This window comes from Peromyscus leucopus, chromosome 17 (genome assembly GCF_004664715.2).
Source record: "Peromyscus leucopus breed LL Stock chromosome 17, UCI_PerLeu_2.1, whole genome shotgun sequence".
Taxonomy (NCBI): domain Eukaryota; kingdom Metazoa; phylum Chordata; class Mammalia; order Rodentia; family Cricetidae; genus Peromyscus; species Peromyscus leucopus.
In genome coordinates, this window is record NC_051077.1 from 475,029 (window position 1) to 500,716 (window position 25,688).

Sequence of the window (25,688 nt, forward strand, 5' to 3'; positions counted from 1 at the left end):
CACAGGAGGGGCAGTTACTTACTCACTGTGTTATTGGATGTAAGACGTGAATGGACTAAATGAGCCCACACTTGGGATTCAGATAATGGATTTGTCTCGTTCATGTTCATGGGGATGCGTGGACACATGGGGAGTGATACAGCTTCCTATATGTAAGGTCGGCTCCAAGTGCATCTTCCCTCATTTTTATAAGGCAGGGGGAAGTCTGACTCACGCAAATTATCCAGAGATAATAGTTACATATTTTTCTGTTGTAAGATCCATTTCAAAGGTACTGCCAAAAACACACAGTACTTCTAAAAATTTCCCTCAAGGAACAGGGAGAGTTTCACAGGATTCCTTGTTACCTCCGTATTAATCCAGCCCCCATGCCACCTACACCCTACCAACCGCTGTTCCTGTGCGTGTCTGCCTCCGCAGCCCACACTTCTGAAAAAGTACCCCAAGAACTGGAACAATAATTGGAGCTTTGGAAGTCATCAATGACAATCTTGTTTTAATTCTTTAAAATCTGACACTTCAAAGCAAAAATATCCTAATGTTTTCCTGAGGAACATCCTGCTGGTGTGATCCACAGATGGCTTGCTCTTACATGGGTCAGAGTGACATGAGAGTTTTAGTCCCCAGCTAGAGCACTGTGCCTCTAAAGTGTACAAACGGGCCTCTGAGCTCTCCTGGTGTCTAGTTAGTGAGAAACAGCCTTGCAGGAGAGAGTGTGACCAGACCACTCGTAGTAGTGAGCTGAGTCCCTGGACTGACATCTGTTGAGTCTTGACTTGAGATTCAGTACCGCACACCTCTGCAGCCATTTGCTAGGACAGCAATGGCAGTCTGGGCCAGAAGTGTTTCCCCAGTCAGTGGCATTAGCTGGTACTGGCCATGTACATACCTGGCTTTCCAGATTCAATGTATCTAAGTTTCCTTCCTGAGGGCTCTTAGGCTTCTGTCCTTGTTAATCCCAGACATCATGGAAAGCAAGAGACTAAATCAGGAAGAACTCTAAAATGCCAACAACCTGCTAATTCCATTCATTTGCTGGAGAAGAAGCACTTGGTGCAAATGTAGCATCTTTTGAAGACAGACCAAAATAAGTAGTAGAAATGAGAACAAGTATTCCATTACACAGTAGAGTGACTGTACACAGTAATTGTGTTAGATTAGGGAAAAAAGAGAGAGAGAGAGTTTGAGGGTCCATAGTACACAGAAATTATAAACACGTGGGAAAACAAGAATGTTCTTTCTGGTTTAAATATTACATGCCAAACATCCTGTGGTGCCCATAGTGTTGTATGCTGTTCCTTGTGGACAGACAATTTTATACATTGTTGATTTTTTTTTCAAATGAAAACCCAAAGAGGCCATGGAAATCATACAAATACTGAAGCTTCCAGAGAACATCTCCAAATAGTCCTAATTCACAAACAAATTATATAGCACAAAATAATGTCAGGTCCACCATCTTTGGGTACCTGTAGACTATGCCTTGCACTTAACAGGATATTGCAAAGGCCTCTGTTTGCTGGAAATCTGTAGACTATGTCCCAATATTTGAATGAGGGATTTTTCAAAACTGTCTAACACAACGAAAGTAAGAACTCAACCATTTCACAGAGATCTGATCCTCATCTTTACGAGCTATTTATATGTGAGTTCAGACTTCATAGAGGCAAAGCTCTGCCAAACACTGACCTAGAACTCTGGAAGCGTGGCCACAGTTCTAATCCTATCCCTGCAAGTGTCTGCCTACCCAGCATTCTTCCTTCCCTCCTCACAGCCCAGCATCAGGGTCCCTGTTGCTTCCTCCTTGTTATCATCCCAGCCCAAGGCTCCAGAAAGAACTCTGTTTTCCTACATCCACTCTAACTGGGCATGCAGATCCCCCCTAGACCCTGCTGTCCTCATCTCCACGACCCATCTTCAGCATCACTACATCTCTAGAGTAGTGAGGAAAACGCACTTCTGTAGTTCTGTATTCGTCTAGCATTGTTATGTGATCTCAAAGCTGTTCCTTGGAAATCCCCTGTTGTGAGGTCTTACTTCCTTTTTCTTCAGGGTGGAAAGCAGGGCAGGTGAGTACTTGCTCTCTATCCCGTGGCTGCAGCACTGTGGACCATCTTCAGTCTTTTCCCCATCCCGTGGCTGCTCCCCTGTGGACCATCTTCAGTCTGCTTGTCTTTCTCACTCTGCTCCCTCTGTCATTCATTCTATCAACTACTGAACTCCATCATTTCAGCTGGCTTGCTGAAAGACATCAGGGCCTGATTTAAGTTCTCGGTGTCTCTTAGGACTTGTTTACAGGCCAGAGCATATTCTCTCTTGCCTTTGTAAACCACCTTATACAAAAACTTTATAATTCTCCCTCTGTTTTCTTTTCTTTTTAATCTGAGTTGGTCCTTATTCACATCTCTAATGCTTCATACTTCAAGAATGTGAATCTCTGTTCTTCAAGAGGTGTAGCTGTGGTGTCCCTTAATAAAAGAATGAAGAATTGGTCATCCCTGAGGACTGAAATGAACGGCACCAAAGCCCCACTGAAAGTGGAGAGGCCAATTTTTAATCTGACTGTGGAGACGAGCACTGACATCAGTTGTGAAGGGTGTTGAAGGTTGGCCAACAGACCAGCAGCAAATGCAGAACCTTTCCAAGCCCAAATGGTCCATGGATCCACATTGCTTGCTCACCTACATACTCCTGAAACTCATCAGGACAATCCAGTGTCTAAACATTTTTAAATGAACTTCATAAAATTCAGTCCAAAGTTCCAAAATTACTTTGTGAAATTTAGACTTAGTCTCTAACCTTCCAGCCTAGCCAGATTGTACACACACACACACACACACACACACACACACACACACACACACACACACAGGTTTTGGCTGACATGCCCTTTGTGGTGTGGTACCAGCTCCATGAGGTACTCCTCCTCCTCCTCCTCCTCCTCCTCCTCCTCCTCCTCCTCCTCTGTCACACAGCTATACATCTGAGGGCCTTTCAGGTCATCTTCCCCGACCCTTCAAGATGCCCTAGGAAAAGAAACTGGGAATCCTCCCTGTCATATCTTGATCACACCTCTGGATCCTTGTGTTCCTTGTGTATAATACAGTCATTGGATAGAACATGTTACCAGAGTTTTCTCACCGCTAACATCCCCGAGTAAACAATCAGCTCCCCAAGGACAAGCAAGGATCACCATCCTTATTTCCCCAAAACCCAGCACAATGCTCCCGATAAACCGCCTCTAGAGTTTTGAATGGCTTCTGGAAATGTCACTTTAAGAAGCTGCTTCCTCTCTAGCTGCCTCCTGCCCAAGATCCTGTCACAGCCAGGCTGCAGAGCTAGAACTGTCTGTCCCCTGCTCTTTCTTTCCCTGATCTTCTCCACGTGCTCTGCTCCCCTGCGCCAGACCTCTCTGCGGTTTTAAGCTCCTTCCACTCTCTATTGTTTGGAGGGTTCCTGTCTTGCTTGGGGTTCAGTTTCTCACCATGAGTTGAGTCCCACAGACTAGGATGTAGAGCAAAGAGGCTTCCTCCTTCAACAAGTCCATCTCACAGATTTGTTCTGCAGTGCTCAGAGACTGGGCCAACTGTTCTTCCTACCCACTACCAAATAAGTCAGCAGTTAGAAGCCTAGACAGACCATGGATTATGGAGCATGGTGAGGGAAGGAGAATTACAGTATAATAGGGAAAAAGATGGACACTGCTCAGAAGCAGCCTTCCTGTGTGACTGTCTCAGATTCCAAACAGCTCAGAGAAAACCAGACAAGATGCATGACTGCTTAATCCAAGAGCTGTTGGGAAGGGAACAGAGAGCTCTCTCCACTGACCTGCATGCTCACCCAAGCTGGCAGGATATAAGTTCAGGGTCACACTCTGTACAAACTGTCATCCAGTCAGACAATGGGCCACAGTTAGGGAAGACTTCAACGGGAAGCTGGAGTCTACCGGTGTGTTGAGTGTTACTCAGGGAAGGGCACATAAACTCCTCTGGGCAAGCATTCTGAAGACAGCTGTGACCTGTAAACCCTGCCAATACCTAAGGTGTGGACACACATGCCAGCCTCTAGTGGGGCTGTGATGTATGGTGTAGACTGAGGGCCACTGTCACTTTTCTGTCCCCTACTCATGCTTGGGAGCACACATGCCAGTCTCCCTATGTTAATGATGGCTGTCTCAAGCGCCCAGCTCTTGATTGTGAAAATTGCAGGAGCAGTATTTGATCTCTACACAGCAGAATGATACTCCAGGCTTCCTCTACACTTCCTGCTGGGACACAGCAGGATCATCTAGGATCCGCTTCTCTAGACGCCTCTGAACACTGGCTTTGTGAGCAGCCACCCGCACACATGCCTCCACTCTGTAGCTTCTTAGACAAGAAGTGTAACCCACAGTAAAGACCATTTTAAAATCTCCGTAGCTTCTAAATGGCTATAGCTCGCCATTCTGGCTTTAAGACGTTCTCAGAACAGCTGTTTTTATCAATGGTAGTCCATGCCACTGTCTTTGCTAGTGGTGCTGTTAGATAAGCTTAGACAGATGCCTCTAGTGCTCTCCATAGAAACTGACTTGACGGCATGCTGAAATTCCTTTATAAAACAAAATTGTGAAGAGCCGTATCCACGGCACAGCTACTGTTTGTGGAAACAGCTGTAAAACAGGTGCTCAGAAATTACTTTGCGGAGTTTTTCTATCATGTGGAAGTTCAGTAACTGTCTTAGTGAGGGTTTCTATCACTGTGAAGAGACACTATGACCACAGCGACTCTCATAAAAGAAAACACTGAACTGAAGTGGTGGCTTACAGTTGCAGAGGTTTAGTCCATTATCATCATGGCAGAGAGCACAGTGGCTGAGATTATGGCATCCCCCAGGCAGACTCGATGCTGGAGAAGTTGCTGAGAATTATACATCTTGATCCAAAGGCAACAGAAAGTGGTCTGAGTCACTAGGTGTGGCTTGAGCATGTATGAGACCCCAAAGCCTGTCCCCACAGTGACACACTTCCTCCAACAAAGCCACACCTCCCAATAGTGCCGTTCTCTATGAGATTACGGGGGCCAGTTACGTTCAGACTACCACAGTAATGAGAGAAACGTAAATGCTTCCTGCATAGTGATCCACAGTGCCGAGGTGGGGCAACAGAGACACCATGTTTGTTTGGTCTTGGCCTCTTTGTGGGGTTGGGTTCTTTTGTGCCGTATCAAGTTCTGAGAGCAGGAAGAGTATGAGATGAAAGCCACCCTTGAGAGGTGAGGGGTCCTGGCCTGGGAGGGTTCACGGAGGGCAGCGCTCTCTTTACACAGCGTTGAGACCAACTCCACCATGCCGCCACCGTGACAGCAGCCTAGAGCTGCCCTCACACGCTGACCGTTGAGGATATACACACAGCCAATGCATGTTCTAGAACAAACTGCTTTAAATTTTAATGAAATAAATTAAGAAATGAATACCTTGGCTAATTTTGTTCTTTGTAGTTTTCAGTCCTCTGCCCTAAAAAAAAAAAAAAAAACAAAACAAAACAAAAACTCCTGCCTGACCATTTTCCTACCATCCCTCTGACATCTCGCTGTGAAATGTGACCTTACGGTTCTGTTCATGTTGTAGATGGGAGTCCACAAAGTATTCCTGAAGTACTGGCATGTGGACCAGCTCAGCGACCTGTGGCTTCAGATGCAGAGGAAGATTATAACTTGCCAGAAAGGTGAGCGCTCCCAGGCCCTCATGCCTCTATGATGTGAATTTCCCAACCACACAGTGCACCTCTGAGTTTACATGTCAACAGGCTCAGCATCACAGTGGGCCTCCCAAACCCCTGGGGAAGCTCCATCCAGACAGCTGACTCATGGGATACTGATGATGCTTTATTTCTTAGTTTCCTTGATCCCAGTTCCCGTATCAGCATTTGTAGACCTTTCCTGTTTCATTGGTTATATTCTATATGAAACTGTGTCAAGTCTTCAACTTAGTCCCCATTTGGGGGAGGGAATAAACACATCTTACCATTTCTGCACCTTGCAGATTGCCAGCTATTCCGGTCTCTTTGGGAAGCACAGGACACTGTGAGGTTGTGCCTGGAAATGTGCAATGGGAACCCTCCCACCCCCACTCCTGGTGGCAGCTGTGATGCAGGTCTCAGCTGTGCTGGGTTCCAAAAGCTGGGACCAGCTAATTGCCCAACCAGCATGTCCCGTAACTCTCCTTAGGACTTAGAAAACCGTTGACTCTATTTCCTTCAGGGAGTGATGATAATATTTGGTGGGATTTCTTTTATGGCTGTGGGCACCCATTTCATTATAATTTCGGGATAGATTTCACTTTGAATTTGTTTTCTATCCAAATCTAAATGACTACTAAAAATGTGCATTTTTACAAAACAGCCATTCCTCATATAAAATGGATATACTCAGTACATTAAAAAAAATGGGGGCTGGGGATGCATTCAGGCTCGTCCACACTTGTGCACGTGTGTGTGTACGGGTGTGTGTGTGTGTGTGTGTGTGTGTGTGTGTGTGTGTGTGTGATATTTCTCTTGGGCAGGCATGGAGGTCAGAGGTCAAATCTAGTTTTTGAAGCAGGGTCTCTCACTAAAGCCGGGACTCATCCAGTTAGCTTAGATGGCTGACCAGGAGCCCCCAGGATCCACCCGTGTACACGGGTCCCCAGACCTCTGACCTCCAGTGCTGGGTCATAGAAATACCAGCTTTCCCACACGAAGGTCTGGTGTCTAAACTCAGGTCTGCATGCTTTTCCACACGAAGGTCTGGTGTCTAAACTCAGGTCTGCATGCTTTTCCACACGAAGGTCTGGTGTCTAAACTCAGGTCTGCATGCTTTTCCACACGAAGGTCTGGTGTCTAAACTCAGATCTGCACGCTTTTCCAGTGACCGCTTTACCCACTGAGCTACCTTTCAGCCCCTTCAAACAGTTTTCTTCTGGGTGGTTTAATTCACTGTAGAAGAGTACTACAAGAATAAATTAATCCGTATACCACATTTCAGTGTGACATAAGGAACACAGGTCTGGTGTGTGTCTGAAATTTTTTCAAATGGGAAGCATGCTAGAAAAGTGCTGTGAGCGCCCTCCATCTTGTTCTCTACTTCCTATGTGGGTCTCGTTTGGCTGTGGCCTGGTGAGAAATCTCCGCTGGGTCCCCTCAGTGTCTGATGATAAAAATCCTACCATGTGCAGAACTGAACACACCCAGTCTAAGTTTTGGCCCAAGTTCAGAGCCTTGTTCCAAACCAGAGCATCAAGTCCAAGCATCCCTTTTGGGCACTTCAGGCCCCTCCTTACAGAAGAGCCCTCGAGAGGGACAGTATGGTCCTGGTCTCTGTCTCTCAGATGCCTCTGGGTTATGCAAGGTCAAGAGAGGGAAGGAGGAAGAGGAAGGGAGGAACACGGAAGGGAGAAGCAAGAGGAGGAGGACGGCATTGGGGGAAGGTGGCGGCAAGGACTGCAGTAGGCGGATAGTGACCCTGCACTGGTCCCCTGGCTGGGACAGAGTCAAAGTGCTCTTTACACTCCAGAAGCATCACTCTGAGTCCCTGCACTCACCGGCAGCAGCGCTGTGGCCAGCCCCTTGTCACCGACTCACAGACCCCGGTCACCTTCTCTCAGCAGACATCTCTTCTTTGAAAACTACCCTGCCCTGGAGAAAGAGACGGGCAGATGCCTCCATAGGTGTGGCATGTCCCATTGGTCGCAGCTGTGGCTTTGGGACCCTACAGCCTGCTGTGTTCACCCGGTTTTGGCAGACACGCAGCAAGCTCTCAGCTAGTCTCCTGTTGGTGTTTTTTCCAGCCTGGTGCAGTAATAGTGTTGGCTGAGGAAGCAGCAGTCCTCAGCTCGTGGTTCTGCATCATCCCCTTCTCTCTGGCTATGACAAATGGGCCCCTGTGACTCTGTCCTGCATCCATGCAGGGGAGGTAGCGGCTGGGACTACTTGGAACCTTCTTCCCCTGGCCCACTCCAGGTGGCACCTGCACCCCGGCCTCACCTGGAGGCTGGTTAGAAATGCAGCCTCAGCACCACCCCACACTGACTGAATCCAAACTTGGCTCCCAGCCACAGCTGAATCTGGGTCAGGAAGAGCCCCATTTAACACCATGCTGCGTGTGAACAGAGCACGGCACCGGTGCTCCTGGGAAGTGTCCTTAAATATAATTAGAGGAATCCGTGGCCCTCTTCCACACGACGCCCACCTGACATTTCCCCTCTAGCTAGCCTTGCAAACTCAGTTGCTTCTGTACCCAACCTGAGGGGGATGGGGACTTTCTGAAGGTAACAGTGGAGAAAAGCCTTGAAATAGCATTAAGAGAAAAACTATAATTTCATTTTGAATAAATGAAATAATGGACACCAAAAAAAGGCACTTTAGAAAGTACAGGCTTTTGAAAGTGAGCATTAGTTACTGGTTTTTGTTTTTTCATCTCTTAGAATTGATATTAAATTCACTCAAAATTTATGTAAGCTGGAGACATTTCCATTTTTTATTTCATGTTTTTCTTACTATTAGTAAATACTTGAAGAAAAGAGCATTTTACATTTAAGTCTGGAGAAAAGTAAAATTTAAACACAAACAAAATGAAGCAGCCAGTGTCCCAGTGGTAGAGGCGGGCTTTAAAACTGTGGGCAAATAAATCTTGCTGCCCATTCCCAGCAGGCTTGTTTTGTTGTGTCCTTTTGTGGAGAATGGGAGTTTTCTGCAACCCATATGACTTTGTAAAAGGATTCTAGGAGGCTGGCCAGTAGGAGAGGATGAGTAGATGGAGCCATCTGCCCATGGGACAGCGGACTCTGAGTGAGCAGAGGGGTGTTGCTGGAGAGCTTCTCTCCAGGTCCTACCAAGCCCCACAGTCCCACAACCCACATATAAAATAATCACTCAGATGCTTATATTACTTATAAACTGTATGGCTGTGGCAGGCTTCTTGCTAACTGTTCTTATATCTTAAATTAACCCATTTCTATAAATCTATACCTTGCCACATGGCTGGTGGCTTACCGGCATCTTTACATGCTGCTTGTCCTGGCAGTAGCTGGCAGTGTCTCCCCTTCAGTCTTCCTGTTCCCCCAATTCTCCTCTCTCCTTGTCCTGCCTATACTTCTTGCCTGGTCACTGGCCATCAGTGTTTTATTTATATAGAGCAATATCCACAGCAGAGGGACATCCTGGGAAGTCTGGCATTTGCTCTCCGAGTTAGCCTGCCTCTGCTTGCAGCAGCTTCAGCCTCTGCTTGTTTCCACCTTTGCCTTCTGAAGGCAGTGACTGTTTTTGTCCAGTGCAAGAAGAAGAGAGCTGGTGGGCAGGCCACAAAGGTCTCCAGTTCCCTTTGGGGCATCCATCACATGTCCAGTGCTTCTGTAGCTTATTCGGCATGTTATGCTCCGGGAAGTCCGACTTGCCATTTACTGTTAGAATTTCCTTGTTCATAGATTAGTTCAGCATGGCCGTCTTGTAGGGAACTTGATGCAATTGTGTTCTAAAGTAACTTTCCATTTAGCATTGTCATCTGGATTTAAAGGGAGAAAGCCTTGAGGACGCTGGAGCTCCTTACATCTTTTTTTTTTTTTTTCTTTGAAGCCCTAAGTTGAGAAGGCTGGGTCTAATGTATCTCTTAGACAGTCCACATGTGTGTTGCCTTCCAGGCATGGGGGAGTCTCACACAGTGATTTCCCTCCGACATTGTCTGTCTTTTTAATCCACAGTGTCCTCTAATCTGGGGCATTTGAACCTGGGGGGATGGCATCTCAGAGGCTGACAGGCTAAAGTCAGAAGCCGGCAGTCGGTGCTGGTCCCAAGCATCTCAGGGGCAGCCCTTGCACCCCGCCTTGCTCACCTCAGGGATGAAGGCCAGTTCCCTTTCTCAGAAGGCAGCCTGCTCCATTTCCACCCCATGTTAATTGTTAGCAAGTTCTTTCATCTATTGATTGCAATATCCTTCCATGTGACTTCCCCTATTGCTGATCTGTCCCCCCTGGAGGGCCACAAATCACATCTAGAGGGCTGCAGGCTTGGGGGGTGGAGCTGCCTCCCAAGCACAGAGGGATTTGAGCCCATGCGCTGCCATTCCTTGCTTGTGTTTCCTGGAAATGAAAAGAATCCCATTATCATTGTGATCAACACACATATCTCCGTGTGTTATATTGTTTCTGAATTAAATGGCACTAACTCTGAGATGGCCAAGTGTCTTTACATCCTGCCTTCTGACTTTTTTATTCTCTTCAACAAAATCCCTGCTGATCAATAATTAGTTTCACTGAATTTTAAGTTAATTATCCCCCAGATTTTACACATTTTTCTAGACCTGCAATCCTGAGAAGCAGGAAGGGCACATTTTCTGTTGTATCTGTAAAGTCTCTCTAACTCTCAAGGCATGTCAGTCTCTAGGAATTACATCAAAATCCTAGGAGTATTATGAACAAGCATTTTACAAACTAACCCAGGGAGCCTTGAGTGGTTCTTGAATGACCAGGAATCTTGAAAGACTATCAGTGCCTTCCAAAATGGTCCAGGGGAAGCCACACCTGAGGTCTTTCTCATTGATTCGATCCAGGCCATCGATGTCAGCTTGTGTTACCAAAAGAAAACAAAAGGGTAGAGGTGGCTCTTGCAAATTTTCCAGGAGAAACCTCATGTAGAGAAAGGGATGCCCATCATGCCGTCTTAGTTATGTCCTCTTTGCTGTTATAAATACCCCCCAAAAAAGTAACTTAATATTTTATTTGGATTCATAGTTCCACAGAAATGCAACCTATCTAAGTAAGGAACCTTAGTGATAAGACAGGAGGCTGGGTGATCTCATTGCTGCCATGCCCAGGCGGCTGGGTGATCACACTGTAGCCATGTCCAGGAGACTGGGTGATCACACTGTAGCCATGCCCAGGAGACTGGGTGATCACACTGTAGCCATGCCCAGGAGACTGGGTGATCACACTGTAGCCATGCCCAGGAGGCTGGGTGATCACACTGTAGCCATGCCCAGGAGGCTGGGTGATCACACTGTAGCCATGCCCAGGAGACTGGGTGATCACACTGTAGCCATGCCCAGGAGACTGGGTGGTCACACTGTAGCCATGCCCAGGAGGCTGGGTGATCACACTGTAGCCATGCCCAGGAGGCTGGGTGATCACACTGTAGCCAAGCCCAGGAGGCTGGGTGATCACACTGTAGCCATGCCCGGGAGGCTGGGTGATCACACTGTAGCCATGCCCGGGAGGCTGGGTGATCACACTGTAGCCATGCCCAGGAGGCAGAGTGAACAGGAAGTGAGGCTGGGCTGCATAACCTTCCTGCATATCTGCAGTGATGCACTTCCTCCAACAATGATGAGCCTCCTGAAGGTTCCTTGCCCTTCCCAATAGCACCACCAGCTGGGGACCAAGTATTCGAACATGTGAGACTGTGGGGAACATTTCACGTTGAAACAGAACACTCCCCAATTTGAAATTGGGGTGTTTTGGCAAATTCTTATTCTGAGTTAAACGTGTTAGTTTCTGGTTGCTGTGTGTGTGTGTGTATGTGTGTGTGTGTGTGTGTGTGTGTGTGTGTGTGTGTGTGTGTGAGAGAGAGAGAGAGAGAGAGAGAGAGAGAGAGAGAGAGAGAGAGAGAGAGAGAAAGAGAGAGACAGAGAGGGAGATTGGGTTTCTTGCTTCAGATATGCCCTCTGACCGAGGTTTGTGTTCTTTTATGAAGTGATAAGAGGGTTTCTGGCACGCCAACACTTACTTCAGAGAATGAATGTCAAGCAGCAAGAGGTCACGTCCATCAAGAGCTTCTTACAGAGCACAGAGGACATGGCACTGAAAACCTACGATGCCCTGGTCATTCAGAATGCTTCCGACATTGCCAGGGAGCATGACAGGCTCCGGAAGGAGGTCCATGCTTCCTACCACAGGAGCAAGCCCGAGGAAGGAACCAAGAGGTAAGAGCTGTCTGTAACCTTAACTACCTTTGAGACAGGTCCCAGGAGCCAGGGCCTTCTGATGGCCCTCGACATGAAGCTCAGCTGAACAGAACAGCTGGGGAACAGGCTTGCACGCTGTGTCTGTCGAGACACTCCAGCAATCCCAGGGCTGCTTTTCGTGGGCAATCCCTTTAGGAACCATGATCTCCACATGTCAGTTCAGTCTCATAAAATAACGCTGCCTCGTCAGCCACATTGACGTTACTAAAAGCCCCACTCGAAGATCCGAGCTAGCAAAACCAGCCACCAAGAGTTTTTAACATGCTTATGCAGGTGCAAGGCATATGAGGCTGGCTAGTAGAAATGTCTAGAAATTTGTCCAAAGAATTCAGACACCACTTTGAAGACATAAAAGTGGTGGATAAATTGAAACACCTATATATGAGGCGCACCCCGGGAGGGCACGAACCAGGCTCCTATACAAGCATTCGTGACCAGGGAGTAGAGCTGTCAATTTTTCCTAAACACTTCAGGAACCCCTCATTTCTCTCCGAAAATGACTGTCCCCGGCCATCACTGTCAAGTGATTTTGTTGTTGTTTTTGTTGTTATTAAGGTGAAAATGGCTATGTGTCTTTGCTAATTAGCTTCTAATATTTTAGTGATTAAATACTGGAAAAAAATGTCTTTTGTACAGAAAACTGTAATTAAACATTCCAGGGGAAACAAATTATTCCCTGAGCAGCTCTCCTCTCGTCCTCAGTGACTTCATTTTCCACATGGGCAGCCAGCTCGCATGCTGGTGGGTTCCAGCGCTCTTGGTGCTCTGACACACAAAGATATAATTATGAAATAAATAGGAAGAAAGTCCAGGGAAATGAACTCACCAGCATCTCTCCCATGATTACCCTCACATGTGAAGGCAGAAAAAAAATTTAAGCCAGACAACTACTCATTTTCAGTGACTTCCAAAATCATATTTATTTTCCCTGCTGGAACGAACCCATCACTCCAGTTTCTCAATTTGATTGTGTGTTTTATTTGCCTGGTATAAAATTAAGTGAAGAAAAATTTGTCTCTTATTTGTTGATACCGGCAGTTCGTTTGGCACCAGGTGACTGTGTGCAGAATCTCAGGAATAATAATCATTCCGAACATAATTAGTAATTGCTGGTGAGATTAGATGGAGAGGGAGGGAGGGAGAGAGAGAGAGAGAGAGAGAGAGAGAGAGAGAGAGAGAGAGAGAGAGAGAGAGAAAACGCCAAACTGTGAACTTCCCCTGTTGTGTGTGGAGCACACTCATCTTCCTGCCAAGGGAAATGGTGATGAACCTCCCCACACTGGCTGCGACACTAACTCTCTATTAAGATGGATTTCCCACAAATTAACATTCAGATTGAAATGCTGCCTTTTTGATTTGCTTAAGAATCAGACTGTGAAAAATTCATTCTGAGGACGGCTGATAGGAAACACGAAGAAGCCCTTTAAGCACTTGGAGCATTGCTGGGAGAATACTGAAAAGCGGCCGTGATGGCCATCCCCAGTGCTCCATCACAGACAGGCCTGGGCAGCTCTCCTTGGGTGAGCAGCTTGCTAAGAGCTGCACAGGGATTTTCCAGCCAGGCCAGCTAGAAAGGTTCCCTGCCAAGCAACTCTGTGTCGGGGGAGGGGCTCATCACCGTCACCTGAATGACACACCTGGGCCTCTGTGCTCTGTGGCTGTTTGTGCTTTGTTTTCCCTGAAGAGCTGAAGACCAAGGAGGACCCCGGCACGTCCACTCCAACTCCGTGCCAGTCTCCATGGCCGTGGACAGCCTCGCCCAGGCGCTTGCTGGACCATCCATCCGGTCACCATCACTGCACTCTGTGTTCAGCATGGATGACAGCACTGGCCTCCCGTCACCGCGGAAACAGCCTCCTCCTAAGCCAAAGAGGGACCCCAACACCCGGCTGAGTGCCTCCTATGAGGCTGTGAGCGCCTGTCTTTCAGCGGCCAAGGATGCAGCCAGTGAAGGTTAGCCAAAGGGGGCTAAGTGAACCCTGTTCTCATGGCTCACTGATGTGCTGGGTTCCGGTCTGTTAGGCACCATCGCGGCCCTAATATATTTTTTAATAGAGATAAATCCAATTGTTGGCTTGTCAGCAGCTTTTTAATCATTAAATATAAATAATATTCAAATCCTTAAGCCTCTTAGGGGAAAGCTTCTTATGTGTTATTTCCTTCACTCAGGGTCCCACCTCTGCATTGAATTAGAAGCTTCAAAGCTGAAACAGTTCTAAAAGTTGGTTGCTACACCATATCATTTTTCACTAATTAAAGGGTAAATCTCTTCACCAGGCTTTCCTGATCATGATCTAATTAAAATGTAAGCCCGCTTCTGTATGGGGTGAGTGAAACGTAGCTGCAGAGGCGGGCTGCCGCAAAGTTCAGTTTGTGTAACTTTTTTTTGAAACCGGATGGCAAAGGGCTGTGCTCTAGGGGTGAAGAAAACGTCACGTCAACTCTCGCAGGTCCAAATACTGTAAGGGCTTGCGGATGACCGGTGCTAGAATTGGAAAAACCAAGCAAGTGCTTCTCAACAGGGCGCTCGGAAATCTAACAGACTATAGATAAGTGTGCATAGGTGGATCTTAGGGTGCATGACCACCACACACCTGTGTGCATGTACCCCTCACGGAAATGGAGCAAGCCTCATGGGGAAGGGGGGGTAATAAGCGAGTCAGCGCGTGATGATTTTAGCCACCGACCATTGCTGTGGGGAGAAAGAGAGTTGGGTAAGTGGGAGGAGATTCTAGAGAAAATGTCTGAGAAAACCTCACCGAAACCTAGCATGTGAATGTGACATGGAGCTGAGTGATCCAGTGATAAACAGCAAAACAAACATAATGTAAAGGAAGACCCAGGTTCCTGAGCCCTGACAGGCACTGAGAGCAGAGGCAGCTTCCCAGGTCCCTTCAAAATCACATCCTTCAGTGCCTTTGAAAAAGGGGAACAGGCCGGGTGTAGCATGAATTGTTAGAAAGTCTCATTAATAAAAACAAACCCAAGGCCAGTTATTGGGGTGAATGCTGGAAGATCAGAGAAACAGAACAAGCCACAGCCACCTCACCTTGCCAGTTCCTCAGCTGGTCCTGTTTCCTCAGACTGGAAGCCTCTGGGTCCTCATCCAAATGGATCTCAGCTGAACTGCTTCTTGAAAGCCTGAAAGCTTAACCAGCATAGTACCTGGTCCTCACGCCTTATATACCTTTCTGCTTTCTGCCATCACTTCCTGGGATTAAAGGCTCTTGTTACCACACCTGGCTGTTTCCAGTGTGGCTTTGAACTCACAGAGATCCTGATGGATCTCTGCCTCCCAAGTGATAGGATTAAAGGCGTGTGTGCCACCATTTTCTGGCCTCTATATCTAGTGGCTGTTCTGTTCTCTGACCCCAGATAAATTTATTAGGGTGCACAATATTTTGGGGAACACAATATCACCACAGCTGGGGAGATGTCTCGACAGTTAAGAGCACTAGCTATTCCTCCAAGGACCCAGGTTTGATTCCCAGCACTTACATGGTGGCTCACAACCATCTATAACTCTAGTTCCCGGGAATCTGATACCCTCCTCTGATCAGTGGGTACCAGACATGTGTGTGTTATACATACACCCATGCAAGCAAACACTCACACACATAAATAAAATTTAATCTTATTTTAGAAAGACTAAGATAGGAAAGGTCTTTATAGGAATGTTTTGACTCAAAAATAAGGGCTGCTATTTTAATGTACCAGGTGCACTGCCGTGGCTTTTAGGAGGTGGTGTGGGAGAGGCTCACGTGTCCTCCGTGTGCAGGGTGGAGGGTCTAGTGCAAGATGCAAGAGACCCGCAAACAGGAGAGCAGAGGAGGCCAGAGAACAATGCCAAGGGTCTGCAGTAGATGTCCCCTGGATGCAGGATGAGGGTCAGAACAGGGACTGGCAGGAAGCTAGTCTGCTCTTCCACTAGGCTGGGTCTGTGAGAATCAGTTTCCCATCAGCACGTCACCCAAGATGGAGTGGGGGAGTAGTGGAACAATTTCAGTGCCAGTACCACTGCTGTAAGGTCTCAGCTCCAGATCCAGGAGGGAATCTCAGAAGGGGCGAGTGGAATAAGACGAAAAGGTATTTGAGCAATGTGGACAGTGAAAGGGGTGTCCACCATGCTGTGATGAGTGAGATGGGGTAGTACTGACCGGAGACGCAAAGTAGACCAAAGTCTCCCAAATACAGAGTAAGGCTGAACACTGCACTGTCTGCAAAGTCAAGCCCTGTTCCCCTTTGTACCAAGCAAGCAGGGTGTATCAGCTCCCTACACAGGCCTCTGAACATCTTGTGACACCCAATCCAAGGTCCCCAAGTTCATGGGGATACTAGGAGGACACTGTTTTGGCATTGAGGAGCCAAAAGCCACATAGATGTGAAGAAAAAGAAAATAGAAAGCATGAATGCAGAAAGGACCCATGCCCTGGGATGGACAAACAGACAGTAATAAGCATACAAGAAGCACCGAGCCTAAGCAAAACCACCCCGGTAGACTTGGTAGTTAGGGGCTCCTGAGCAAATCCTCATCGTCTCTCAATTTCCTCTTACTCTCTTGAACCATGTTTTATTTTCAGAAGCTAATAGGGCTAGGTAGTGCTGTTCTGAACAGTGACTTAAACGCCACCAATGTGCCGACACAAAAAAACCACAAAGGGAAGTATTTTGTGTGTGGAAATGTTTCTCTCCTACCAGAGCTTAGGACACGTTGAACATGACTTCCAAATGGCATGGGTAGGAATGGCTTCTCTGAGCTCCTGAGACGGGAAAATGCAGCCTGGCTTCTGAGTTCTTGTCACACGCCAAAAGGCCCCAACTTTCCACCCCGTGACCCGGGCTGTCTCAGACTTTGTTCCATTGGCGTTGCTGAGGACTTGTGACTATTTTGTGCAGAAACTTAGAAACTAAAAAAGGAAAATGCCTGACAGAAGTAAATTTCAATTGTCCTTACATCCGTACTTGCAAATAAGCTAATCACATGTACACACCCCGAAATAGCCACAAGACCAAATTAGATTTCAATACTCTAACTATGGCTTCCCTAATTTTAGCTTATGGAGAATGAAGGTTCCTGGTTCTGGCCTGCAGAGACTCCAGACTAATGTTCAGAGGGCTAAGCAGGAAGCTGTGTTCCCTGCAGAATCACTGTCTTCCTCCGGGCAAGGCCCCTACTGGAACTCCAGCCATTCTTTAAGGGGCACTACCTACCTCCCATGACTATTTCCAACAGCTAATCTCTAGCTGAGTAGTCAGAAAAGAAGGAGAAATGCTTGCTCACGTGAGGGGTCTTATTCTCAGTATTTCGCATCCTTACGGCAGGCACCCTGTGGCAAACCATCATGGCCCTAGGCAGATGGAGTAACTGAGTCAGGGGGCAGGGTGTGACGTGCCCGTTGTCGCTCAGATCAATCCAGCCTTGATCCAGTCGGGGAGACTCCAGAATTCTGTTTCTTGGCTGCCTCATCCAACAGGCTCCTCGTCGTTTAATACAAAAGATTTTGCCTTTGAAGCATGTCTGGAGGGGTGCTACATTCATTTCCTACTGTTGCTTAGCAACCCACCCAAACAGTGATTTACATAAGGTGATGGCTGTTCTCTGTCTCTCGGGGCTTTGGGTCTCAGTAGACGTGGATTGTCTGGTGGTTCCCACTCAAGGTCCCACATGAATGACACAAGTCACCAGGTCTGATGTCTTAGTCATCTGAGGCCTCGGCATCCAAGGCTTTCTGTACCTCTCTCTGGCCTCTGCTTCTGCTTTGATGCCATAGAGGCTTCTGGGGTTAACATGGAAAGCACTGCTCCAGGGCACTCAGTGTAGGAGAGGAGAGGCAGGCAGATAGATGCCACCTTTTATACACCAACCTGAGGGGACACGAATCATTGCTTCTGCGTCACCCTGTCTACCAGGACAGTCCCAGCACCCTTTCCAGGTTTGGGGATGAAGATATGGATCCAGTCACTTGGTAGGACTGAAAATAAATCTGTAGCAAATGTTCTGGAAAAATCCAGTCTGAACCAAACAATTCATTCTCTTCTCTGTACAGTAGAGTCACCTCCTCCTGAAGCCCCCAAAGCCTCCTTCCAGCATCCCCCAAAGCTCAAGGGTGGGACTGAACTTCCTTAAACAGAGAAAGAGTTCCTGGCCTCTTCAAGGCCATGCTTTTCTCTCCATGTTCACCAGGGTAAGGGTCATTAGACTTGTGATCTAAAATGACAGCCCACAATGGCTGGACAGACAGTATCAGCCACATGTTACACACGCTCCTGCCTGACAGGGGAAGTGAGGTGGCACATGGGATCCTCTGTGCATGCCATCTAGAAGAAAATTCTGATAGTGTTGCTGGGATTTGGGAATGGAGACCTGGCCCCTGACTGCTACCACCCTTGCCTTTTAAGTTGATGCTCTGGAATCTTCCCTTTGAATTACAGTTCCTCATCTTGTAGCCTTAGGGCCGGCATTCTCTCAGCCTGTTCTCTGCACATGAATTCCAGGGGCCGGAATCTCTTCTTTGGGCATTGCCACTACCACTTTCAGGGTATATGGACATAGGCCCTTTAAAAGCTTCGTGAACTGCTCATGAATCAATTGGTAGCACATCCCATGAGTCAGCAGCCATATCCACAATTCTCCTGTATTGGGTTTTCTTCACTGTCTGTGAGGCAACACTCAGGCTTGTGGCCTTGCTTCTTTGGGGAGATCAATGAAGGACACCACGGGTCTCTCTGAAGTCTTAATGGAGGGTGTTGTTGGGTGTGTTTGGCTCCAACTTCAGAGCAGGTTTCCTGGAGGTCCAAGTCCTTCGTCCATCAGTCCATGTTAGAGGAGTGTGCCCTCTTCAAAGCATTTCAGGGAGTGCTGGGGGTTTTGTAGATAAGAAAGCCCTGATCCTTCTTTGCATTAAGTTCTTTGCCTCATCTGTGCCCGAAAGCATTCTCAGCCGGCTGGAAACTTTCCATTCTCCCTCTCAGCGGAGACTGACGCCGGCTCAGCTCAGTATGGCTTCCTCCAGCTTCCACATCGCCTCTGTCCTGGACGCCTCTCAGAGCTTCCTTGGGGCCACTAGGCTGCTGCCAAGGGTCACTTCAGGGCTGACTTCCCCTAGTGAGGTCACTGTGTCACCGTCAGAGCCACATCCACTTAGAGGTTCCAATATCTGCATGATGTGTTTGGGGTTCCATAACAAACTTCCCAGAAGTCAGTGACTTCTGATTCAAGGATCTTGGCGGTGTTCTCTGGTGAGTCTAGCATCAGGCTGGTTCTCCACAGTGTGACCATGGCCATCTTCACAGCTGGGACCCTTAAAGGCATGCCTTATATACTTCTGGGTCTGATGGTAAAGTTTTTGGACCCTCTGACTTCAGTTTTTCCCCTCTGTAAGGCTTCTCCCTCCTTGAAGCATCCTTTTCCTGTCCACATGGTATCTCTTTCCCTCCCTGAAGTCTCTCCACATATCCCATGTGAGGCGTCCATACTTCTCAAGTGAAGTCAGGATTCACTCAATGAGGCTCCTTCCAGAGTAAGAACCAGGCAGAAGCTGCGCTGCCATGGCCCAGCCTCAGAGGCAGGATCTTCTCAGTATCACCCTGTCAACATCTCTCTCTGGGACAGCCAGGGACCCTCCTACTCAGAAGCCAGCTGGGGAAAATGCTATCCACTACAGATCTGCTGCTTCTGGTGTCTGTGAAGTGGGTCTGTGGTGGCATCGAGCCAAGTGGCTTCCTAGGCTGCCTGGAGGAAGCTCCGGGGCTGCTGTGGGTCAGCCCTCTGGGGGATTGGAGTGATGCTTATTCATTAGGAACTAGGGAGTTAGCATCTTCTGTTTATAGCACTGTCGGCCTGTATGACGGTGGAGACCCTTGTATGACACCATCCTGCAAAGACAGCCATGGAGGGAGAAAACCAACCATGCTCTCCGTCATCGCCATCACGGTATCAGCGCGGGTTGCCAGGCACACAGCACAGACACTTTGCTCACACCCATTAGCCATCCTCTGCCTCTGAAGGAAGGGCTTCCCTATGCCACGTGTGTCCACGTTGAGGCTGAGGGTGGGCCAGACAGCTTGCACGATGGCCGTTCTACACCAGCACTCATCTGCACACATCCCGAACCACACGGCTCTGTCACCCAGGAGAGCAGCCACCTCATCCTCATTCATCTCTTGTACTTGCCTCTCCGTGGGCCATCATCTTCCTCTGGCACCAAGACTCAGAGAGTTTCCTTTAGTGGTCTCAGGCAACCACCCCCCCCCCCCCAGAGTCCTAGAAGGAACACAAGCCAGGGGCCTCTTCCACTCAGAGGATGCGGGAGCAGTGGTGACCAAGATGATGCCGGACAGGGTCACTCAACCCCACATAGCCCCGGCTTCTCTGGGACACATTGCCTACTGACCCTCGTCTCTCTCTGTCTTCTGCCCTAGCTCTGACACGCCCCAGACCCCACAGTGATGATTACAGCACCATGAAGAAGATCCCTCCTCGGAAGCCCAAGAGAAGTCCCCATACGAAGCTCAGCGGCTCCTACGAGGAGATCTGGGGACCGCGGCCTCCTGGTGTGATGGGCCACGTGGGCAGGCATCAGGCCCCGGGGACACTGAGCGTGCAGTGGGCCAGGCCTGACTCGGTGCCACAGTGTATACCACAACTGCCCCTGCACCTGCCGTTGCCACAAGGGGACTATGACGATGATGCCGAGCCTGTGTACATCGAGATGGTAGGGAATGCGGTCAGGACTGGAGGCTCTGAGACTAACAGCCCCGACCAGGGAGAGTCTGTGTATGAAGAGATGAAGTATGTCTTGCCTGAGGAGGGCTGCGGCCCGGGGATGCTCACCTTCCTGCCAGCCTCGCCTCCTCTGTTTTTGGAGACTCGGAAAGCCATCATCTTGGAGGCTGGTGAAGGGAGTTGCCAGCCCTTGAAGGACACCTGTGACATCCCTCCCCCCTTCCCAAATCTGCTTCCCCACAGGCCACCCCTCCTAGTCTTCCCTCCCACCCCAGTGACCTGCTCCCCAGCTTCTGACGAGTCACCACTGACACCCTTGGAGGTGAAGAAACTGCCAGTCCTGGAGACCAACCTCAAGTACCCGGTGCAGTCCGAAGGTTCCAGTCCCTTGTCACCCCAGTATTCAAAAGCCCAGAAGGGGGACAGTGACCAGCCGGCATCCCCTGGCTTCTCTGTATTTAATGGGTCCAGCAGAGTCTCACCACCTTCCACACCACCCCCACCCCCGGGGCCACCTCCTGCACCCTGTGGACCAACCCCTGCACCCTGCCGGCCACCCACACACTTCGCCTTCCCACCAGATTCTGTCTTGATCACAGCAGCTAAGGCACTGACTAACTCTGACTTGCCCAGAGCACTGCCCAAGCCCAGCTCAGCCCCGGTGCCGGGTCCCTGCAGTTCCTTTGTCAAGGCTCCATATTCACCTGGAAGGACAGCCAGAGCAGACCTCAGGAAGGCCTCATCCACCTTCTCCCCACCAAGCCCTTACAGCCCACCCAACAGCAGACCACTCTCCAGCCCCCTGGATGAGCTGGCCAGCCTCTTCAACTCGGGGAGGAGCGTGCTGCGCCGGTCCGCAGTGGGACGGAGGATCAGGGAGGCTGAAGGTGAGCAGAAACCCTGGTGTGTGTGCATGCTCCTGTGTGCGCACAGCATAAACCACGTCCCATGTGCCGGACCATTCTGAGTAGATGTCAAATCTAAAAACTGGTCCCCGGCGACTGGTAGCAAATGAGGTAGGAACTCATCGTTCTGTGACTTCTCAATGCCAAACGCTGACATGATTTGACCAGGTAGCACCTGAGGCGGTGAGCTAGAGCCAAATTGAAATGTCCCTACTCAGTTGTGTTGTTACTGTTTTCCTATGACACTAGCTTACAGTTTGAACGTGGCATCCATTGCCGGCATGACGCTACTGATTTGCTAGTCGCTTCCATCCCTGGTGCCCTTATGTTCCATAGTGTCTGGGATTGTCACCTGTCCAGTTACTCCCTTGTCCCTAACAGAGTGTGGCCCTGGACAGCCAGGTTTTGGTCTCTCACGTTCCAGCCCAGAGAGGAGCAAGGCTTGGTTCTGTTTTTGTTTTCTCAGACACAGCTGAGCTGAAGGGACAGTCTGCAGTTCCTGGCCGCTCCAGCCAGCTGGGGGTTAGGCTGCTGCAGCTAGCGGCAGCTGCCAGCAGTAAGAAACACCCTGTGTTCTGCAAATGAGGAATGCAGCCAGCTACACTAGTCTATGAGGACGTTCTGATGATCTCTGAGACAGAGCTCACATCTGCTCCTTCCCTGTGCTCAGTGTGCTGTGCTTGCAGATCCAACAATCATAGAGGAATATATATATATAAATGCTCTTTTACAAAATCAAAATATCTTCTTAATGTTCTGTCTTTTGGAGGAGAAAACAAGTTATCTCTCTATCCCAAGAAGTGTAACAGCCAGACCCCCACATCCCACTGAGGACAGAGGCACCAGGTACCCGAGCCTCTTCAGATAAGAGACTTGAGAATAGGGAGCTGTCTTCCTCGGGGCAAGCCTAGGGACTGACTGCAAGAGATGGAGCCAGGGCACAGTGTTCTGTGCACTCATCAACCTGCTCTTTCCTCAAAGAAGAAAGCATCGATATGTTAGCTCCCCTGGTGTGATGAAAGCAGGATCTTAGATAGTAAAATCAGGAAAAACTGGAAAGCAGTATGTAGAGCAAGGCTAGGAATCCCTGGCAAGAGGAAGAGTAGCCACTCCCCAGCAACGCCTCAGTGCGGCTGATTATTTGTTTCTCTAACAATTTCTTCTGAATTATAGGCTGCTAATAAATGAGACCATACTGGTAAAGGACAGCAAAATGTTGGGATCTACAAGTTATGTTTTATCACAACAACCAAAACAGGCCCTAAAAAGGAAGCATTAAAGAATGTCAAAAATTGCTATTTGGTGCCAGAACTAACCGTTTATCAATCATCAAATGTGCCTTCCTCTAGGTCAGAACTGGGTGGATTCTCCTAGATTCCTTTCCACTAAAGGTAGAGAAGTCCATTTAAATCTAGACAGAACTTGTCACTTAGAAACCTTGAGGGTGGGGCTGGGGAGATGGCTCAACAGTTAAGAGCCCCTGCTGTTCTGTTCCAGCACTCACATCAGGTAGCTCACAGCAGCCTGTAACTCCAGCTCCAAGGGGTCTAAAGCCCTCTTCTGGCTTCCACAAGCTCCCACACACAAGCACACTGATGCACTCACATATGCATAGAGAAATAATGAAATAAATGGAGGAGGAGGAGCAGGAGGAGCAGGAGGAGCAGGAGGAGGATCAGCAGCCCCTGTCTCAAGGGTGCAGACAACAGAGGTGTCAGCAGACCTGTAGGCACATCCTGTGACTTTGCTTCCCTCTCCCAGGTGACATCAATCAGCACTGTAACCGAAGAGTACAGCTCATTTCTGTTCCTCCTTCGAGTTTTCACAAAACACATTCTAATTTGAACAGAAAATTCTTCGAACCATTTCTGACTACTGCTGTTAACACCAGAATTCTCAGTGACATGAGGCCAGGCCCTCCCTGCTCAGATGTAGGAGTTCCAGCATTCACCTAAGAATGAGGGAATTCTCCCAGGCCTGTGGAGGAAATGGGCTTACACGCGTGTGAGACGTGCTCTCGTGAGATAGAGCAGGCTGATTCCTGAGAATGTGAAAGGGGTTATGGGTAAGATATGGAAGGGAGAGATTTAATGCCCCTGCCGTGTGCTGGAGCGGCTTACGTGATTATTAAGGCTTACAGGGTTTCATCCTGAGCAGAGTAAATCCACTTTCTATTGAAGGGTCCACCGGCTGTTAATCCACAGTGTGCCCGAGGATTGCTTTCCTGAACATTCTCAGCCTTCTTCTCTGGCCTCTTTATGTTGAAAGGCCTTTTTATACCTAAAATCACCTGGGTATTGATTCATCTCGTGTGTGGCTAATTCTCCCTCATGGTGGGCATCAGGGGTGATTCAGATTCATTCCTGGATAGCCATGAAGTGTGGAGATTGGTCTGCACTTTCTGTAGCATAGTTCATAGGGTTTCTCTTGCTGTGGGGTATGGTGGCCTTGAGGACATTAAAGGGTCAGTAAATTCCTTGCTGCAGGTATTTTGAGTACAGACGTGTTATACAACAGAGAGCAAGCAAGTGCGGTTCTCCGGTGTGTAATTCTACCTCATGACTGTTCTAGAGACTTCTGTGTAGGATTTCATGAGTAACCATGTTCATTATAATAGTTGGCTTTTTGTTTTTTGTTTTGTTTTATTTTGATTTGATTTTTTAAGACAGAGTCTCAACAGGTCAGCCTAAGCTGACCTACAACTTGTAGCAAGCCTCCTGCCTCCAGAGTGCTGGGATTACAAGCATAAGTCACCATGCCAGGCTTTGGATTTTTCTTGTAAGCTAAAGAAACGTATGCATTCTAATAGTACAGAATGCAGAATTGGGGAAAAAAATCGACACATGCGCGTGACTGCAAAGAATAACCGTGCTAGGGTAAAAGCAGTGGGGCTCCCCGCACTACTTTAACAGCCTGCTGCTCCACACTCCATTCTAAGGTGCCTGCTACACATATGCCCATATTGCAGGTGGGGAAACTGAGGCCTGGAGAAATAGAAGCTTGCTTAGAGTTCCTCTGCTCATGGGAGGCAAAGCCTGACGAGAGGACTGTGGGTCTGTCTAGAACAGCTCTTCCCAAAATTCTTTGCACAATGCTTGCACCCAAGGAAAGATCAGGGGTGGAGGGTTAAATACATGTTTTATCACAGCTGTGCAACAAGTAACAGTCATAGAACTTGGGGCGTGGGGCGAGGGGAGAAAACTCACAAATGCCCAACATGCACTTTTCAGATTACAGGTAGACATGGAATTACACCATCTGGCTGTTGAGGTGAAAATGAATAGATAACTATCTGCCTTTGCCCTACAGGCGCTGAAGTTCAAGCTAACTGGCATATATTTTTCATGTGATGGTTTGATGATTACCATAGTAATCATTTCTAGTTGCTTCCTTTGAAAATGCGAGGCCTTACTCAAATGGTAAACGAGGCTCGGCCGGGCCACTAGGAGGCACCATTGCTCTGAGTGGTAGTTCAGGCCTTGCACGCTTGTCTTAGTGACCCTTCGCCCATTGGAAAGGGTCAGAAAGATGGGGTGTCTATGGAAATACAGGCATTGTGGGAGTCTGGGCCGGGGTGGGAGTGGAAGGGAGCCAGGCAGAACTAAGATGAGTCTGATTCATAACACTCATTTCATTATTTTCTGACCCTGTGAATAGAGAGTACAAGATAAGAATAGGTACTGGAAATGGTAACAACCAAAGATGACTATACAGCGTGTCTTGTGTACAGTAGGTGGACTGAATCTTTTCTTGATGGAAAATCTGCCTTAAATAGAGCAGATGAGATGCACAGAGGCATAAATAGAGAGAGAGAGAGAGAGAGAGAGAGAGAGAGAGAGAGAGAGAGAGAGATTTCCTACAGCCAACACTTTCACTTAAGGTTCGCTTAATCCAAGTGGAAATTACTGTAAATTTCAAACATTCTATTTGATTATGTAAACATTCCAGATAAGACTATTTTGAGTTCTGGAGTCTGTATTTTACAGTGAAGTTTTATGGAAGCGTGCTTTTGTTTCTGAACGTTGTTTGTTTGAGAAGGACTTTAAAGCTTGCCTGTAGACGATTTTGAATGTACCAAAGGGAATGGGTTAC

General features: G+C 48.2%; 1 protein-coding gene across 2 annotated transcripts in view; it reads left to right on the forward strand.

The window, feature by feature from the left end:
• Window positions 1-25,688, forward strand: part of Myo16 (myosin XVI) — a 485,099-nt gene that overhangs the window by 401,183 nt on the left and 58,228 nt on the right. For both annotated transcript variants that reach the window (XM_028872308.2, XM_028872305.2), the window contains exons 29-32: window positions 5,605-5,701; window positions 11,696-11,924; window positions 13,651-13,919; window positions 20,388-21,578. In XM_028872308.2, the coding sequence (XP_028728141.1) occupies window positions 5,605-5,701; window positions 11,696-11,924; window positions 13,651-13,919; window positions 20,388-21,578 (1,786 nt within the window). The remainder of the gene's footprint in view (window positions 1-5,604; window positions 5,702-11,695; window positions 11,925-13,650; window positions 13,920-20,387; window positions 21,579-25,688) is intronic.